Genomic DNA, 19862 nt, shown 5'->3' on the forward strand with positions numbered 1-19862 from the left:
CATCAATAAAAGGAGGTATCAATGTAAGAACTAATTTATCTTAACAGCTAGGAAATCAGATTAAATTATATTCTGCATATTAATATCTAGAGGTGCATGATGAGCCACAGTGGTAAGTGAAAAGAAAAGGAGTACTTGTGGCACCTTAGAGACTAACAAATTTATTTGAGCATAAGCTTTTGTGAGCTACAGCTCATCCGATGAAGTAAGCTGTAGCTCACGAAAGCTTATGCTCAAATAAATTTGTTAGTCTCTAAGGTGCCACAAGTACTCCTTTTCTTTTTGTGGATACAGACTAACACAGCTGCTACTCTGAAACCAGTGGTAAGTGAGACTCTTTATGCAACACAAATGTATTTATTTTTTATTTTTAGTATATAAATGATACGTGCAAACAACAGACACTGTTGAGTGTTTTATATATTTTAAGATATTCCCAGTAAGAATCTTTTTCTATAACTATTGCAGTTTAAATTCTTGTCTGTGCATTAATAAAGTGACAGACATCCTTAATTTCACTTAGTTCAAGTTCCTTTAGTATATAAACCAGTATGATTAAATAGGATCCTAGCAAACTGAAAGTAACAATTGCAAATCTTTGACATGGACATTCTCTCCCTGCAGCTAAGTAAGATGAGATGGGGCCAACCTGAGAATTCAGATCCGGACTTCACATACTCCTAACTTTGAGGGTATGTGGGTCAGCTCATTATGAAAATTAGGGGCCATTTGCAAAATTCAAGCCTAGATTCAGGTTTCACAGCTCGCTGAAATATAGAGGAGTTCAGATTCAGGACCATCTCCTATTAAAATGTTATCATAAATCACACATTACAGAACCCAAAGCGAAACTAATACTTACTTCTACAATCAAGACGTTCTTGTGGGGGAAAAAAAAGAAAAAAAAATCCGTGAATATTTAGTTGGCGATTATGTTGATTACATTAGCAGTTTTCTGTTAAATTACTTACATTATCAATGCAGTGACATTTGCTTATGTCACCATTTACAGAATTTCACATTCTCAAAAGCTGAAAACTGTAGAAAAAAATCTGTAATATTATTACATCGAATTCAAAGACATTATGCAACAATGCCAATTCTATTTAATTAACATTTCTGAAGTGCTGGCAAGAAGATTCTCATTGATAACTGTCTACTGGCACATGCAGAATACTAACTGGTCTGTAGAATTCTTATACTTTGAAAAACAGCATTATAAGTATGCAACAATAGATCAAAATATAAGAGCCTTACACATTTTTGCGTGCTTTTAATGAAATATTCATCATTGAAACGATGACCTGCTGCTCACAAATGGGGAAGAATTAGTAGGGGAAGCAAAAGTGGAGGGGAACCTGGGAGGCAGTGACCATTAGATGGTCGAGTTCAGGATCCTGAAACAGGGAAGAAAGGAGAGCAGCAGAATATGGACCCTGGACTTCAGAAAAGCAGACTTTGACAATCTCAGGGAACTGATGGGCAGGATCCCCTGGGAGAATAACAGGAGGAGGAAAGGAATCCAGAAGAGCTGCCTGTATTTTAAAGAATCCTTATTGAGGTTACAGGGACAAACCATCCCGATGTGTAGAAAGAATAGTAAATATGGCAGGCGACCATCTTGGCTTAACAGTGAAATCATTGCTGATCTTAAACACAAAAAAGAAGCTTACAAGAAGTGGAAGATTGGACAAATGACCAGGGAAGAGTATAAAAATATTGCTCGGGCATGCAGGAGTGAAATCAGGAAGGCGAAATCACACCTGGAGTTGCAGCTAGCAAGATGTTAAGAGTAACAAGAAGGGTTTCTTCAGGTATGTTAGCAACAAGAAGAAAGTCAAGGAAAGTGTGAGCCCTTACTGAATGAGGGAGGCAACCTAGTGACAGAGGATGTGGAAAAAGCTAATGTACTCAATGCTTTTTTTGCCTCTGTCTTCACGAACAAGGTCAGCTCCCAGACTGCTGCACTGGGCAGCACAGCATGGGAAGGTGGTGACCAGCCCTCTGTGGAGAAAGAAGTGGTTCAGGACTATTTAGAAAAGATGGACGAGCACAAGTCCATGGGGCCGGATGCGCTGCATCCGAGAGTGCTAAAGGAGTTGGCGGATGTGATTGCAGAGCCATTGGCCATTGTCTTTGAAAACTCATGGCAATCAGGGGAGGTCCCGGATGACTGGAAAAAGGCTAATGTAGTGCCCATCTTTAAGCTGGCTAGATTGTCGGGCTCAACGGGTAGTGATCAATGGCTCCATGTCTAGTTGACAGCCGGTATCAGGTGGAGTGCCCCAAGGGTCAGTCCTCGGGCCGGTTTTGTTCAGTATCTTCATTAATGATCTGGAGGATGGTGTGGACTGCACCCTCAGCAACTTTGCAGATGACACTAAACTGGGAGATGTAGATACGCTGGAGGATAGGGATAGGATACAGAGGGACCTAGACAAATTAGAGGATTGGGCCAAAAGAAATCTGATGAGGTTCAACAAGGACAAGTGCAGAGTCCTGCACTTAGGATGGAAGAATCCTATGCACCGCTACAGACTAGGGACCGAATGGCTAGGTAGCAGTTCTGCAGAAAAGGACCGACGGGTTACAGTGGACGAGAAGCTGGCTATGAGTCAACAGTGTGCTGTTGTTGCCAAGAAGGCCAATGGCATTTTGGGATGTAAGTAGGGGCACTGCTAACAGATCGAGGGATGTGATCGTTCCCCTCTCTTTGACATTGGTGAGGCCTCATCTGGAGTACTGTGTCCAGTTTTGGACCCCACACTACAAGAAGGATGTGGAAAAATTGGAAAACGTCCAGCGGAGGGCAACAAAAATGATTAGGGGACTGGAACATGACTTATGAGGAGGGGCTGAGGGAACTGGGATTGTTTAGTCTGCGGAAGAGACGAATGAGGAGGGATTTGATAGCTGCTTTCAACTACCTAAAAGGGGGTTCCAAAGAGGATGGATCTAGACTGTTCTCAGTGGTAGCAGATGACAGAACGAGGAGTAATGATCTCAAGTTGCAGTGCGGGAGGTTTAGGTTGGATATTAGGAAAAACTTTTTCACTAGGAGGGTGGTGAAACACTGGAATGTGTTACCAAGGGAGGTGGTGGAATCTCCTTCCTTAGAAGTTTTTAAGGTCAGGCTTGACAAAGCCCTGGTTACAGTGGACGAGAAGCTGGCTATGAGTCAACAGTGTGCCGTTGTTGCCAAGAAGGCCAATGGCATTTTGGGATGTAAGTAGGGGCATTGCTAACAGATCGAGGGATGTGATCGTTCCCCTCTCTTTGACATTGGTGAGGCCTCATCTGGAGTACTGTGTCCAGTTTTGGACCCCACACTACAAGAAGGATGTGGAAAAATTGGAAAACGTCCAGCAGAGGGCAACAAAAATGATTAGGGGACTGGAACATGACTTATGAGGAGGGGCTGAGGGAACTGGGATTGTTTAGTCTGCGGAAGAGACGAATGAGGAGGGATTTGATAGCTGCTTTCAACTACCTGAAAGGGGGTTCCAAAGAGGATGGATCTAGACTGTTCTCAGTGGTAGCAGATGACAGAACGAGGAGTAATGGTCTCAAGTTGCAGTGCGGGAGGTTTAGGTTGGATATTAGGAAAAACTTTTTCACTAGGAGGGTGGTGAAACACTGGAATGTGTTACCTAGGGAGGTGGTGGAATCTCCTTCCTTAGAAGTTTTTAAGGTAAGGCTTGACAAAGCCCTGGCTGGGATGATTTAATTGGGGATTGGTCCTGCTTTGAGCAAGGGGTTGGACTAGATGACCTCCTGAGGTCCCTTCCAACCCTGATATTCTATGATTCTATGAAAATGGCATCACGCTTTTCAAGGGCTTATGATCTGGCATTAATATCTCCTCCATATTGAAACTTTGCATGCATTTTCATTTAAAACACACACATGCCTTGACGACTGATTTGGTTATATGTCTAGCTGTATGGGAAAAAATGTGTTTTGACACTCAGAATATTTTAACCTTTTTGGCATTCCACTAATTTGCCAGTTCATTTTTAAATATGAAATTTTGTAGATGATTAATCCATACACCTTTTGGGTACTAAAAAACACTTTAAAAGACCACTATTGCAAACATGGAATACCTGCTTTATAAATGCAAAATTATGGAACTGTTGTGAAAACAATAATGCTAATGCCTCATGATTTCACAACTAGATATTGCATATTGTCATGCAATTGTCATATTGTCAGCTTCACAATAGGTAATGCACAGTATCCTGATTACTGACCACATACTGTAGCACTATGGGGTATACCATGAAGAGGATACTAGTTTTAATCCAGCTACAGTATCAGATAGAGTCTGTGCTGATGTAAAATTGAGTACTGGAAAGCTGCTGGGCAATAATCTCTGCCAATGCCAGAAAACATAGAACTGCCCTTGCAACAAGTCATAATACAAAGCAATTACACAGTGGTAGCCTTTGGAATACCATTACCTTAAGTTAGGCCATTAGAATAGAACTATATGAACATAGATAAGTGTTAAAAATAAAGCCATCTTGCAAAATTTAGTTAGAAAAATGATGGAGAGCAGCTTAAAAATGTGTTGTGTACTTCTTTTGTTTCACACTAAAAGACATACCTTTCCAGTCAAGGTTGAGAGGTCATCCCCACCAATTACTTTTATCTCTCCAGTTGACTCATCGTTCTAGTTAAAAAGGGGAAAAACCAAAGCATTAGCGTGATTAGAAGTAATTAAAATAGGAACCAGGCTCCAGCAGCCATGGAACATCCCCACCAGACGCTGGTTGGTAGTAGCCCAAGGAAAAGAGATACCAGTCCTACTGTGTTGCTGGGAGGACCTGGGTTGGGATGTGGTGGAGCAGGATGGGCTTGGGTCACCCTGTCCCCAGCCCTGCACTGGGGGCTGGATAGGGTTGCCAATGTATTTCAAAAATAAGGGACTGTTTTCTTAGCACATCTGCCCCACTCCTCCTCCCAATATTAGTATCATCATCATCATTGATAATACTACTACTAAACAGTACTCACCTATATCTGACAGGGGTATTTCTCACTGCTTTTTGCAGCACTCACCAATTCCAGATTTTGTTGTATAGAGAGGAAAAAATAAGGGACGTCCCTTCTAATATGGGACTGTTGGCAAGCCTAGGGCGCGATGAGCACTAATGCTTAGACCAGAAGGCCTGAGCAACTGGTGGTTTATTTTATCAGCCATCAGTCAGGGGGCCAGAGCTACAATCTGTAGATTTGCGCATCCCTCAACCAGGGAGCCAGAGCTACAGAGTATGGATTTGCTCAATGCTTACCCAGAAGAACCGAGCCACTGACTGTTCACTTGCTCAGCTGTAAGCCTTGGTGCCCAACAGACTAGCCAGCCATGAGCACTGATTCCCTGAGGCTGTCAAAGGGGGCACCCCGGCCCTGAGATGCAGCAATGTTACACTTTCATTGCGACAGTTATTAATATATTGTTGATAGTGTTTTAACTGTAACACTGAGTATTACCATACTAATAAATTACGGAAACAACTGAACCTCAAACTACAAAAAGAACATACAACCTAACATGAAAACTGGCAGGTGCTCAAGAATGACCTTTGAATTTAATTTTGGGCATCCAACTGACTTTGATCACCTTCAGTTTTCCAGCAGCCAACATTAAGTATATGTTACTCCCATTATTGTGCAGACTACAAAACAGACTTGCCATCATAACCCATCATTGGAGGGAGGAGGGAGAGGATGGAGAACGGAACTGAAATAGTAAACATAGACTTCCCTTTTTACTTTAGCTTTTCTGTTTTTCAGTAGCCTCAAAAGTTCTTACTTACAATTCATCCATCAAAAGAGTATTTGAAAGGTGTAAACCCAAAGGAGGGAAAGTAATTATTTAGGGACACACAATGGGTTATAAATTAGAAGTATTGGGATGAAGTTAAGAATTAAGATTATTTGAAAAACTCTCTGACACTAAGATCTGTTAGGCTCTGGAATATTCTCCACAAAGAAATGTTGAAAGTTCAATAGCTGGGGATGTGTAAAATGTGACGGGATGATCTAATAGAATCATCCATCTCTAATTTTTAGGATACAGCCTCAAGCCAAGAAAGAACAGAAATAGTCTCACTTTTCAAATTTTTTGATAGATTTACTTAATATATTCTAAGGGAAAACAGTAGTTATGCTACCTTGAAAAGCTACATATTTACTGAATAAGAAATCTAGAAATACCAGTCACTGTCTCAGAAACTCCATAACTGACCAGAGACAGAGTTGTCCAACGAGAACAGCCATTTTACTGAAACGGTCCAAAAACGATGCCCAAGATGATGTGGCTTAAGACAGAGGATATTCAGCTTAGTATCTGAATGTCTGAGAAAGTGGATAAATTAAACCACAAAAACATGTTTAAGTTTGTGAGAACACTTGAAAGACTTCTATATTCAAAATGCTGAGGTGCATTTCCTGTGTTCACCCCGTGTTAGGCTATTAAGATGATAGCTTCTTCTTGTCAAGTTTTCTTTGACACATTTTTAGTATATTTTATACTTACAATTGTTCATCTTAAATTATAATTATCTTTTCATCTATTCCTATACTAAGGATTTTATACTCCTTCCAAAAAGAAAGATGAAAATTTTTCACTCCTTAGAAAAGGGAGGGTGGGGGGAAGATATTATCAGTATTTGTTCCTTTAAAAAAAATAAAAGCATGTACATGTGTGGCAGTTATTACAAGATTTTTAAATGTCCAAAAGCAAGCTATCTTGCCCACTCATAAATGACACCAGTGCTCTGGCAACTAACGTAGATTTTGGAGTTCACCTTTAGAAAAGAATCTTAGTTGCACCTACAGAAATTCTTCCATTTCAAGATACAAATAGCTCTATTCTTTGTGGTTTCTCTCTTAGCCCCTCGCTCTTCCCTTTTTAAATGTTAGGTCACAAGAAGACTGCTGAGCATCAGCCACTGATTGGAAACTTTCCCTCAGACTGGTATTCTCAGCATATGTACAAGATCAGGGTCTTGATACAGAAAATACTATGTTGGGGTACACAGCAGCACACAGCCCATCAAACAGGAACATCATTCATCACATATTATGAGGAACTTCTGGCTTATCCCTGCTGAAACATGACAACCAGCAGAGCACACAAGTGTTTTAACAAAAAGAAAAGGAGTACTTGTGGCACCTTAGAGACTAACTTTCTCAAAAGCTTTGTCTTTCAAATATTCCTACATTTTAGAATGCTAAGTACAAATGTGAACCAGCATGTAAACCAGTACTCTTCACTATGCATGGACTGAACTTCTAAACAACCTAAGGATAAAAAAGCTAAAGCATTTGAAACACTGGCAGTATTGGTACCTAATTTCAGACTATAAACCAATTTCCAGTCTTCTCCAGTGTTAAGAACTTTGTTATTTAATAATTAAACAGTGAGTTTTCATTTCACATAAGGACACTATTTGTGACATTAGTAGCAGCAAAGGCCCAGTGATGGACAATGAAATCAGTTTCTACCTTTTTTCAATATTGATTTAACATTCAGTAGAGATTTATTCTTTAAGACTGTCCCCAGACTCCATTCGGGCCATTGCCAAATGATAGCAGTATTTTACATGATGGAAGCCACTAGCTAATGGCTCAGAAATAACTTTAAATAATTTGCAAAAAGAAAAGGAGAACTTGTGGCACCTTAGAGACTAACAAATTTATTTGAGCATAAGCTTTCGTGAGCTACAGCTCACTTCATCAGATGAAATGCATCCGATGAAGTGAGCTGTAGCTCACGAAAGCTTATGCTCAAATAAATTTGTTAGTCTCTAACGTGCCACAAGTACTCCTTTTCTTTTTGTGAATACAGACTAACACGGCTGCTACTCTGAAACCTTTAAATAATTTAATTTTAAACAATTTAAAGTACATGTGCTGTAAAATACTTACCATGAACTGTTTTTCAGAACAATGCACTAAGCAGACTGCATTCAGTTTTAAAGCCATTTTAATCTCCATGATGAAACCCTGACAGTTTTCCTAAAACACTGACTGGTGGTAATGGTAACGCCCCTCCTGCCTTTCCTCCCTCCCCGCCAAAACATCTAGTGTTTTTGGCTCTTCTTCACCCCATGCAACTTTTTTTTCACAGTCTGTTAGGAAGGAAGAGTTCTTATTTTGTTCATAAATGCTGCCTTTCCATCCCATGATGGCATGCCAGCTCATTCTGGAAGCATTCATTTGTAAAAACTGTGAAAGCAGAAGTTGCAAGTGAAGTTTAATTGCAATCACATTATGTGCTTCCTGTTCCAACATTCAGTAGCTGTATACTTCTAAACACTGAAACAGCCAATGAGACATATAAGAAAGTTATCTCAGAATTCCAGAATAGTTATACAAGGTTCAGCTGTCTCGCCTACCTAATCATGGCATTTCTGATTCCTTTTTTCATCTGTATAATGAGAAAGGCTGTGTGGTCTAACAATTGTATCCAAGAACTCAGTGTCAAGAGACCAGCGTTCAACTTGCAACTCTGCACTAGTTTGTTATGTGACCATGGGCAAGTTACAGAGCTCATAGGCCTCAGTTTCCCCATCATCAAAATATGAATAGTATTTATTCATTTTTGTATTTGAAATCACTGGAAAAAAGCACTCTAAGTCCTGAGTAGTAGCAGTATTAATAACAAAAAGTCTAGTCAGCCAGTTCCATGGATGTCTGTGTTAGGACAATCTTCTCCAATCCATAGTGTTTTAATCTAAAGACCCTAGCCCTGGATATTAATCACCACCTTACAGTGCTTGCAGAAGTAAAATGTTAGTAAATTTTGTATTAGTCCTGTTCATCAGTGACCAGACTTCCGCACTTATATAGAGCAGGACATCATTTTTTATATGGTTGCCTGATAACTCCCACCCCATCCCACAAAGAGCCAACACCCTATGAAAGCATTCTGTTTAGAAAGCTTCTCATCCAGGATATTCTCTGTCCTTCTCTTTCCTTATTCTTTATTACTAGGAAAATCTGCATAAAAATAGGATCTTCATTTATTTAAAATTCCTCTTGATGATTTTCCCCTCTTAATGTCAAAGGACTGATATTCCCTAAAATTCTGGAGCGGAATAAGCAGAAGGAGCAGAGATACTAAAGAAATTGATTGACTCTAAGGTGCCACAAGTACGCCTTTTCTTTTTAAAGAAATTGATGTAAATATGCCCAATAAACTAGGAAAGTGAAATAAAGAAAACATACTATGTAAAACCAACCATCTTTCAACAGATTGTTTTTGCAGAAGCTTTCCAAGTGGTGTTACTGACTCTTGCTTTTTCAACTGCAATCTTGTTTTTTAAACAAACCACAGAAATTTACTGAAACTATCCCTTGGACTAAGTGTAAAATACAGAGGGTTTGTTGCTGTTTTGTGCTCAGAACAGCTGAGAATCACTATTTTTTTCTTCTTTTATATGTCCTTCTGTAACTGCATTAATTCAAGGAAATTAAATGATTATAGGCTGAGCGTGTGTGTACATTCCTGTTGGTGGTAGTGGGAGAGCCAAAATCTATCTATGGGCACTGGGAGAAAAGCATATAAAAACAGCTTGTACACTACTTCATTCGTTAAGGGGCAGGGTGACAAGGAGGCATATCCCCCACTTTCCCCAGCCATGCCTCTCCTTTGCTTCACTGGCTGTAGCAGTCCACCACGCCTCATGTTCAGTGAGGGCAAATATCCTGGCTAATGTTCTGGCAGCCCCCTGCTTGTGTGCACAAGGTGGTGGAGGGGAGCAGTGGGCGGGGGGGAGGAGAAAACACCTTGTGCTCTCTCACCCAACTGTATAACTGCATGGGGCAAATCCAGAATCAAGCACTTAGATCTGGCTTTTTAAAAAATGAGATGTTAACGGGTAATGCCACATCAGTGTACAAGTTCATAAAGTCCTTCCACAGCCAAAACTCCTAATGTTGCAGTTTAATCTCTGGTTTCATGATCTAATCAAATGAATGACAAAGTTATGTTTTCAATTTAATAACCTCCATAGGTTTTTTTCTTCTCGTTTACTGGAATGGGCTCTCATCCATGATAAATAGCTTGGACTACTAACTGGAATGCAAAGTGCGTTGGACACAGAGCTAACAGAAAAACCTCTTGAAATAATTTATTTTTAAAATGATTTTCGGAGTCTCATCATTTTATGATTTTATTTCCACACCAACTGCAGTCTTCTGGAGTCAATCCAAAAAGCACTTTTTTGATTTATTTTGCAGAAACAAAACCAGCCTTTTGCTAAGTCAGAAAACACCTAACATTTGTGGATGTAGATGCCTTCATTAGACCTATGTAGTTTAGTCTTATGCTTTCTAAAGTTTAAACATAACCTTGTGCAGTGCCGCAGTCTCCATTTTCTAAAAAACTTAAATGCTTAAATGTCAGTAGAAAAACAGTCTTTAAAAAAAAAATCACCTACAGGGTAGAATGCCCTTCCCCAGCAACTGATGGCAAATTAAGACTTATAACCCTAAGGTTTTTCCAAAGCTAAAAATGCTACTAGTTTTAATCCTATTGGTTGATTCAGGTAAATAAAAGATGGGCAGGTAATGGTGTGGCTCTCAGTATATTCAGTTCAAATAAATGGATATCAGATGTAAATATTTTTGCAAAAGGAAATGGAGTACTTGTGGCACCTTAGAGACTAACAAATTTATTTGAGCATAAGCTCTCGTGAGTTACAGATCACTTCATCGGATGCATTCATGTAAATTTGTTGGTCTTTAAGGTGCCACAAGTCCTCCTGTTCTTTTTGTGGATACAGACTAACATTGCTGTTACTCTGAAACCTGCCATTACGCAAGGCACTAAATATTTTTGAAGTTTTTAAATATTCCCTATCCAGTCAGCACGGTCCTAGCCATACACAACTTTCCGTAAATGATGCCATAACTTGAGGGAAGATTATGTTATAACCACAGCTCTGGATTTTGGATAGCAGCGGGGTGGGGGGGAAGGAAGTTGGATAGCTGGGAGTTACATAAGGAGTCACTTAGCTCTGGAAGGAGATTTTCGCAAGCTGGCGTGTTGGAGACAAAGGGGTTGTACATAATGGAACATATTTTGTAGCAAGATGTGTGAACAAATAGCCACGTGACCTTATTTCTTAACTCTCCTCCACCTTCCTTCCTATTTCTCTGCTGTCACTATGTTGCAATGTGTTTAAAGAGACTGAATCTGTAGCTTTAAACACACAAACACAATACCTAGCATATTTAGGCAATAATAATAATAGATTTAAAACTGCCTTTGTTTAATAAAAGCCGCAACTAACACGGCTACCCCTCTGATATTTAATAACTTCAAGTTTCAGAGTAGCAGCCGTGTTAGTCTGTATTCGCAAAAAGAAAAGGAGGACTTGTGGCACCTTAGAGACTATAAATAAATAAATTTGTTAGTCTCTAAGGTGCCACAAGTACTCCTTTTCTTTTTAATAACTTCAAGTTAATCAATTTTATACGAATCATGTTGTGTCAGCAGATATACTTACACAATAGCTCTTTAACCTGATGAAGTCCACAGTCATAGGGATAGATTTGTCACTATTTCTATTCAGTGCTTTGATATAATCCAGTAAATCAGCAAAAAACTTATAGCCACCCTTCAGTACACAGAGGGCTACAATATGATGTTCCCCCATGCTCTTCATAATGTCTCGTGCCAATCTTTCTGTCCTGTAGAAAGAAAAAAGTTACTTACTACTCTTCTGTTTTGTTTTTTAACTACAGCAGCAGAAGCACTTGGTATTGGCACCAATAGTGGGGAATACACACACACCAAATTGGAAATCATCTTCCTTTCTCAATGAAATACTTGCATACCACTTCACAGCCAATTTTACTGTTTACTGGTTAGCAAGGTTTTTCTCACTTTTCAAGGTTAAAGTAACAATAACACTGCCAAACTTCCTCAGTTTCATAGGTTACCATAGCCAAAGCAAATCTTAATCAATTATGGATGGCTGCCAGAGATGTGAAGCACACATTGGGGTTTTTTTGTTTTGTTTTTTAAGTAAGATAGGTTTGGTTTCTCAGACACAGAGCAGTATAAACTTATTTCCTAAAACACCCAGCAGATACAGCAAGTCCTTGACAAAACAGGAAAGATCAAGACATTACTCAGATTTTAAACTCGTCCTTTATAGCCAGGTTAAAACACTAGAGAGAAAGACTTTACATTAACTCCAAAACGAAAAACAATACAAAGAAACCAGATCACACAAATGATACCTTCTTTGAAAAATTACTGCTAAAAGTAATATAATCTTCATTCCTAATTTGTCTTCTAATTTGTTTTGGAAAGTGCTCTGTATATTTACAGCATACCATCCAGCAACACACTTCCTAGGAAAAGACTATAAATTCAGCACTTCATTTAATAAAATATTACTCAAACGACATGTATTTTATCCGGCTTTTATTTCATATTGGAAGCCCATCAGTAATGTTAATGCTGGGGACAGATATTAAAAAAACCCAGTCACGTCACTGAGAATTCAAAACCACAATGCATACTACAGGTGCATCCCTGCCTTCACTTCAGTCTTTTAAATCAGAAAGATCTTTTCAGAACTACAAAACTACTTATTTAAAGATGCCTTCTCTGGTAGTCACTCCACTGAATCTGTACTCATTGAAACAAAATGCTTCATGACTATATTACACCCTTCTCTGATCGGATACAAGATACAAACTTCATGAGCTCACCACGGATTTTCAGGAAGTACAGAAATGAAGAACTAGTATTTTGCATTTCATAGCAAGGAAGAGAATGGAGAATGTTAAGTTTGCCAACAATACTAATTTGAAAGAAGATTTGAGACAACAAATGTCTTCAATAACTTATGTTCATGCCATTAGATTAATCTTCTGATGAAATGCAGGAGGCTACAACACTTCCAATTTTCAGTCTAAACTAATGTGATAAACATAATGTGCCTTTTACTTAATTCTTTAGACTGCAAAGGGCCCTAGAACTATTCTGAAGGAGGTCATCTACCACTATATATTGTATAGGATCTCTTAATAGGTATGCTTTTGATTTTAAAACAGAGTACAACAGCAAATGTGCCAATTCCTAGGGTCTGCTATAAGAAAGTAATTTAAATATTTCTTAGTGCTTGCACATCTCTCTAGAAAGGAGCACATGGGTCCCAATTAAAGGTCTTCCATGTGGTCCTGCACTTACACCATCTCCACCACTAGAAATCAAGAGAGCTACAATTCTCTTAACAGCATTATGACTGTAACAAATAGAAACATTTTAAAAACTATGAGTTTCACATAATCAGTTGCTGCAGTGTATTGTTTGAAGTCAAACTAACCTATCCATAATAAGTCCATGAGGAATATAGACTTTTTCCAAATCATCTACATAATGTTTAGGTATGCAGAACAAGTCCAGGTCATAACCTTTTTCATGATCATCAATCTAAAAAAGAAATACAGAAGATGAGATTGGGTACAATGCAAAAATCCTTGCAGAGACAAACATGATCTGGAACCATTCAGGCACTACACTGATCTGGATCATTTTATCCTTCCCTCACTACAAAGATACCAATCATATTGAACACAGTGCAATGTATAGGTTAGTAGTTATCATCTATGGTGCGTGAGAGTCTCCTCAAATATTGCATGAGCAGTTACTTAATAAATCAAACATTAAACATGGGGAGACATTTATTTAAAATTCTAGCAATGTTCCTCTGGATCAGAGAACAGTAAATGAAACTATACCCTGAGTTGGGTCTCAATTCCCTGCAAACCCAAAATCATATCTTGTTAGAAATGAAGAATTTTTTTCCAAAAAGTTCAGTATTTCAACAATATAAGCAACAGATCAAGTACACTTTATGACATGGGCAGCTTCCAAATCCGTACACTACCATGTCTACACTACGAAATTAGGTCTAATTTATAGAAGTTGGTTTTGTAGAAAGCGTTTTTATACAGTCGATTGTGTGTGTCCCCACACAAATGCTCTAAGTGCATTCAGTAGGCATTTAGTTGGCGGAGTGCGTCCACAGTACCGAGGCAACCGTCGACTTCCAGAGCGTTTCACTGTGGGTAACTATCCCACAGTTCCCGCAGTCTCTGCCGCCCATTTGCATTCTGGGTAGAAATCCCAATGCCTGATGAGGCAAAAACATTGTCGAGGGTGGTTCTGGGCACATATCATCAGGCCCCCCCTTCCCTCCCTGAAAACAACGGCAGACAATCGTTTCGTGCCTTTTTCCCTGGGTTACCTGTGCAGACGCCATACCACGGCAAGCATGGAGCCCGCTCAGCTCACCGTCACCGTATGTCTCCTGGGTGCTGGCAGACGTAGCACTGCATTGCTACACAGCAGTAGCTCATTGCCTTTTGGCAGCAGACAGTGCAGTATGACTGGTAGCCATCATCGCCGTATTGCAGGGTGCTCTTTTAACCAGCCTTGGTCAGAGGTGCCTGGGCAAACATGGGAGTGACTCAGCCAGGTCATTTCCCTTTTAAGTTTCGTCTCATGGCGATTCAGTCCTGCCGGCAGTCCTACTGCACCGTCTTCTGCCGAGCACCCAGGAGATGACGATGGCCAGCAGTCATACTGCACCATCTGCTGCCAGCAAGGTATATAAAGATAGATGAAGCGGATCAAAACAAGAAATAGACCAGATTTGTTTTGTATTCATTTTCTCCTCCCTTCCTCCCTCCCTCCATGAAATCAACAGCCTGCTAAATCCAGGGTTTTGAGTTCTTCCTTGAGGGGGCCATTCTGTTTCTCCTTAATGCAAAGCCACCCCCTTTGTTGATTTTAATTCCCTGTAAGTCATGTCGTCAGTTGCCTCTCCCTCCGTCAGAGCAATGGCAGACAATCATTTTGTGCATTTTTTCAGTGCAGATGCCATAGCACTGGGAATATGGAGCCCGCTCAGATCACCACGGCAATTATGAGCACTATAAACACCTCGCACATTATCCAGCAGGATATGCAGAACCAGAACCTGCAAGAAAAGCAAAACCTGGCAAGGCGGAGGTGACTGCAGCATGGTGACAAGAGCGATGAGGACACGGACACAGACTTCTCTCAAAGTACAGGCCCCTGCAATGTGCAAATCATGGTGTCAATTGGGCAGGTTCATGGCATGGAACGCTGATTCTGGGCCTGGGAAACAAGCACAGAGTGGTGGGACCGCACAGTGTTGCAGGTCTGGGACGATTCCCAGTGGCTGTGAAATTTTCGCATGCGTAAGGGCACTTTCATGGAACTTTGTGACTTGCTTTCCCCTGCCCTGAAGCACCAGAATAGCAAGATGAGAGCAGCCCTCACAGTTGAGAAGCGAGTGGCGATAGCCCTGTGGAAGCTTGCAACACCAGACAGCTACCGGTCAGTCGGGAATCAATTTGGAGTGGGCAAATCGACTGTGGGGGCTGCTGTGATGCAAGTAGCCAACGCTATCACTGGGCTGCTGATATCAAGGGTAGTGAGTCTGGGAAATGTGCAGGTCATAGTGGATGACTTTGCTGCAATGGGACTCCCTAACTCTGGTGGGGCGATAGACGCAACCCATATCCCTATCTTGGCACCAGAGCACCAAGGCAGCAACTACATAAACTGAAAGGGGTACTTTCAATGGTGCTGCAAGCACTGGTGGATCACAAGGGACGTTTCACCAACATCAACGTGGGATTGTCGGGAAAGGTACATGATGCTTGCATCTTCAGGAACTCTGGTCTGTTTCAACAGCTGCAGCAAGGGACATACTTTCCAGACCAGAAAATTACTGTTGGGGATGTTGAAATGCCTATAGTTATCCTTGGGAACCAGCTTACCCCTTAATGCCATGGCTCATGAAGCCATACACAGGCACCCTGGACGGCAGTCAGGAGTTGTTCAACTATAGGCTTAGCAAGTGCACCATGGTGGTAGAATGTGCATTTGGGCGTTTAAAAGCGCTGGCGCAGTTTACTGACTCGGTTAGACCTCAGCGAAACCAATATTCCCACGGTTATTACTGCTTGCTGTGCGCTCCACAATATCTGTGAGAGTAAGGGGGAGACGTGTATGGTGGGGTGAGAGGTTGAGGCAAATTGCCTGGCTGCTCATTAGATGCAGCCAGACACCAGGGCGGTTAGAAGAGTACAGGAGGGTGTGGTGCACATCAGAGAAGCTTTGAAAACCAGTTTCAAGAATGGCCAGGCGACGGTGTGAAAGTTCTGTTTGTTTCTCCTTGATGAAACCTCCTCTGCCCACTGGGTTTCACTCTACTTTCTTGTAAGCTAAGCACCTCCTCTCCCCCCTTCAATCACTGCTTGCAGAGGCAATAAAGTCATCATTGCTTCACATTCATGCATTCTTTATTAATTCATCACACAAATAAGGGGATAACTGCCAAGGTAGCCCTGGAGGAGTGGTGGAGGAGGGAAGCACCGGGTGGGGTGGTGGAGGAGGGAAGGACAAGGCCACACAGCACTTTAAAACTTATTGAATGCCAGCCTTCTGTTGCTTGGGCAATCCTCTGGGATGGTGTGGCTGGGTGGCCGGAGACCCCCCCACCGCATTCTTGGGTGTCTGGTGAGGAGGCTATGGAACTTGGGGAGAAGGTCGGTTGGTTACACAGCGGCTGTAGCGGCGGTTTGTGCTCCAGCTGCCTTTCCTGCAGCTCCACCATATGCTGGAGCATATGAGTTTGATCCTCCAGCAAGCTGAGCATTGACTCCTGCCTTCTTTCAGCAAGCTGACGCTACCTACCATCTTCAGCCCGCCACCTCTCCTCGCGGTCATATTGTGTTTTCCTGCACTCTGAGATTGTCTGCCTCCACGTATTTTGCTGTGCTCTGTCAGTGTGGGAGGACAGAATGAGGTCAGAGAACATTTAATCAGGAGTGCGTTTTTTTTGCCTTCTAATCTTCGCTAGCCTCTGGGAAGGAGAAACATATGCAGCTGGTGGAGGAAAAAAAAGGAGAGTGGTAGTCATGGAACTACACATTTTAAAAAAGACACATTTTATAGAACAATGGGTACACTCTTTCACGGTAAACTTGCTGTTAACATTACATAGCACATGTGCTTTCATTACAAGGTCGCATTTTGCCTCTTATTGAGGGTCTGCCGGTTTGGTGTGAGAGATCACTCATGCAGGGCCAGGCAGCAGAATTCGGCTTGCAGGCAGCCATGGTAAGCCACAGTCTTTTGGCTTCTTTAACCTTCATAATACATGGGAATGGTTTTAAACAGCAGCACCCTCATTTCCCATACGAAGTAGCCATTGGGTTGGTCATTCAAAATGGGCTGGCAACTTAAAAGGAGGGGCTGCGGTTTCCGGCTTCATGTGCAGCAGAAACCCAACTAACCCCCCCCCAGACACCCCCCCAATTCTCTGAGATGATGGCTTCACCCCTCCTCCCACCGCATGGCTAAGAGCAGGGAAGATTTCTGTTCAGCCACAGGCAAATAACCCAGCAGGAACGGACACCTCTGAATGTCGCTTACTAAAACCACCCTATTTCAACCAGGTGACCATGAATGATATCACTCTCCTGAGGGTAACGCAGAGAGATAAAGAACAGATGTTGTTTGAATGCCAGCAAACACCGGGACCATACGCTGCAATGTTTTGTTCTGCAATGATTCCCAACTATTTGCTACTGGCCTGGCATGGTAAAGTGTCCTACCATGGAGGATGGAATAAGGCTACCCTCCCCAGAAACCTTTGCAAAGGCTTTGGGAGTACATCCAGGAGAGCTTTATGGATATGTCCCTGGAGGATTTCCACTCCATCCCCAGTCACGTTAACAGACTTTTCCAGTAGCTGTACTGGCCGCAAATGCCAGGGCAAATTAATCATTAAACATGCTTGCTTTTAAACCATGTATAATATTTACAAAGGTACACTCACCAGAGGTCCCTTCTCTGCCTTCAGGGTCTGGGATCCCGCCTTGAGTGGGTTCGGGGGGTACGGGTCCAGGGTGAAAAACAGATCCTGGCTGTTGGGGAAACCGGTTTCTCCACTTCCTTACTGTGAGCTATCATGTTTCTCGCCCCCAAAACCTGCTTCCATGTTGCCTCCCACTCCTTGGATGGAGTCAAAGGACAGGATTGGGGTAGTGGTAGCTGCACTCCCTAGAATGGCATGCAGCTCATCATAGAAGCAGCATGTCTGGGGCTCTGAACCAAAGCAGCCATTTGCCTCTCTGGTTTTTTGGTAAGCTTGCCTGAGCTCCTTAATTTTCATGCGGCACTGCTGTGGGTCTCTGTTATAGCCTCTGTCCTTCATGCCTCTGGAGATTTTTTCAAATATTTTGGCATTTCGTCTTTTCAAACAGAGTTCTGCCAGCACGGATTCATCTCCCCATACAGCGATCAGATCCCGTACCTCCCGTTCGGTCCATGCTGGAGCTCTTCGGCAATTCTGGGACTGCATGGTCTCCTGTGGTGATGAGCTCGGGAGGGTGACCTATGTAGGTGAGCTCGCCACGCTGGCCAAACAGGAAATGAGATTCAAAAGTTTGCGGGCCTTGTCCTGTATACCTGGCCAGTGCATCTGAGTGAGAGTGGTGTCCAGAGCGGTCACAACTGAGCACTCTGGGATAGCTCCCAGAGGCTAATACCGTTGAATTGCGTCCAAAGTACCCCAAATTCGACCCGGCAAGGCCGATTTCAGCGCTAATCCCCTCATCGGTGGTGGAGTAAAGAAATCGATTTTAAGAACCCTTTAAGTAAAAAAAAAGGGCTTCGTCATGTGGATGGGTTAAATTGAGATAATGCTCCTAAATTCGACCTAAACTTGTAGTGTAGATCAGAAGTCACACCAAATCCAGAACCCAACTTCTAATATACACAAAACAGCTTTACGAATATGACTAGTTATGCTTACATAGAGAAAAAGTTTGGCAAGTTTCTAAGGTTCTGCAGGTACTCAGTGTTTCTCAGGGTCAGATCCTAAAGCCTCAATTTAACAAACTGTTTTTAACAGGCAAACTGTTGTATGGTATTGATTAGGATTTGGGATTAGTATATATATATCATTAGGCCAGACATTAGATTTAGGTTCAGGATATATCCTTATGACAGCATCAAGATCTGGGCTTTCGCGAGTCTCACCTCATATGCCTCTTGAAGTTAATAAGGTGCAGTTTATTATCTCCTCATTTTTGTTTTCACAATTTAACACCATTATATGTAAAGCATAGGTAGGAGCCTACTGAGAAAATGGAATCCTATTGCTGGTAATTCACCAGTGTATTCATTTGCAGGGTCCATCTTCACTACTGTTATTCCTATGGAATACCCAATATCTTTTCAATGCCAGATCAAGCTGCAAGTTTTTGCTGTGCTACCATCTAAGGATCATTTCACACAGGAATTTGTATTAGTACAGCTTATGAAAGAGTAGAATTAGTATGACTAACCTGTACACCAGACTCAACATTTAGTTATTGGATTACAGCTCTCTGGAAACATTAGTGAGCCTGTCAATTAGTGAGATAACTCTCTTTGAAAAGCTATGGACTTTTCCTAGGGTTCAACACTTACATTTTATTTAACCACTTATTTGACAATCCCCTTTTTTTTGTATTTAGAGTAAGAATGGGTCGTTCTTAAAAATTTAGCATACAGATTCTTACTGAGATAGCAAATTATGTACAGTTGGGTGGAGAGGAGTGGTCACAACGCTACGGCTAAGCAGAATTTTAAAGCATGGAACAAAATACAAGCTGGAAAGTACTGTAGTCTTTCATGGACATCAGCGGTTGTCTTTTTTTAAGAATCATTAATATCCTGAGCAGAAATACATTCCAAATGGACAAGATACTCCTAGAGTCCCTTCAAAATTAAATAATTAATT

General features: G+C 41.4%; 1 protein-coding gene across 1 annotated transcript in view; it reads right to left on the reverse strand.

The window, feature by feature from the left end:
- The window catches only part of HPRT1 (hypoxanthine phosphoribosyltransferase 1), a 33102-nt gene that overhangs the window by 9776 nt on the left and 3464 nt on the right, over positions 1–19862 (reverse strand). The window contains exons 2-5 of the mRNA XM_038416490.2: positions 13359–13465; positions 11526–11709; positions 4610–4675; positions 863–880 (exon numbers count right to left, since the gene is read on the reverse strand). Coding sequence (XP_038272418.1) covers positions 863–880; positions 4610–4675; positions 11526–11709; positions 13359–13465 — 375 coding nt within the window. The remainder of the gene's footprint in view (positions 1–862; positions 881–4609; positions 4676–11525; positions 11710–13358; positions 13466–19862) is intronic.

This window comes from Dermochelys coriacea, chromosome 9 (genome assembly GCF_009764565.3).
Source record: "Dermochelys coriacea isolate rDerCor1 chromosome 9, rDerCor1.pri.v4, whole genome shotgun sequence".
Lineage (NCBI taxonomy): Eukaryota > Metazoa > Chordata > Testudines > Dermochelyidae > Dermochelys > Dermochelys coriacea.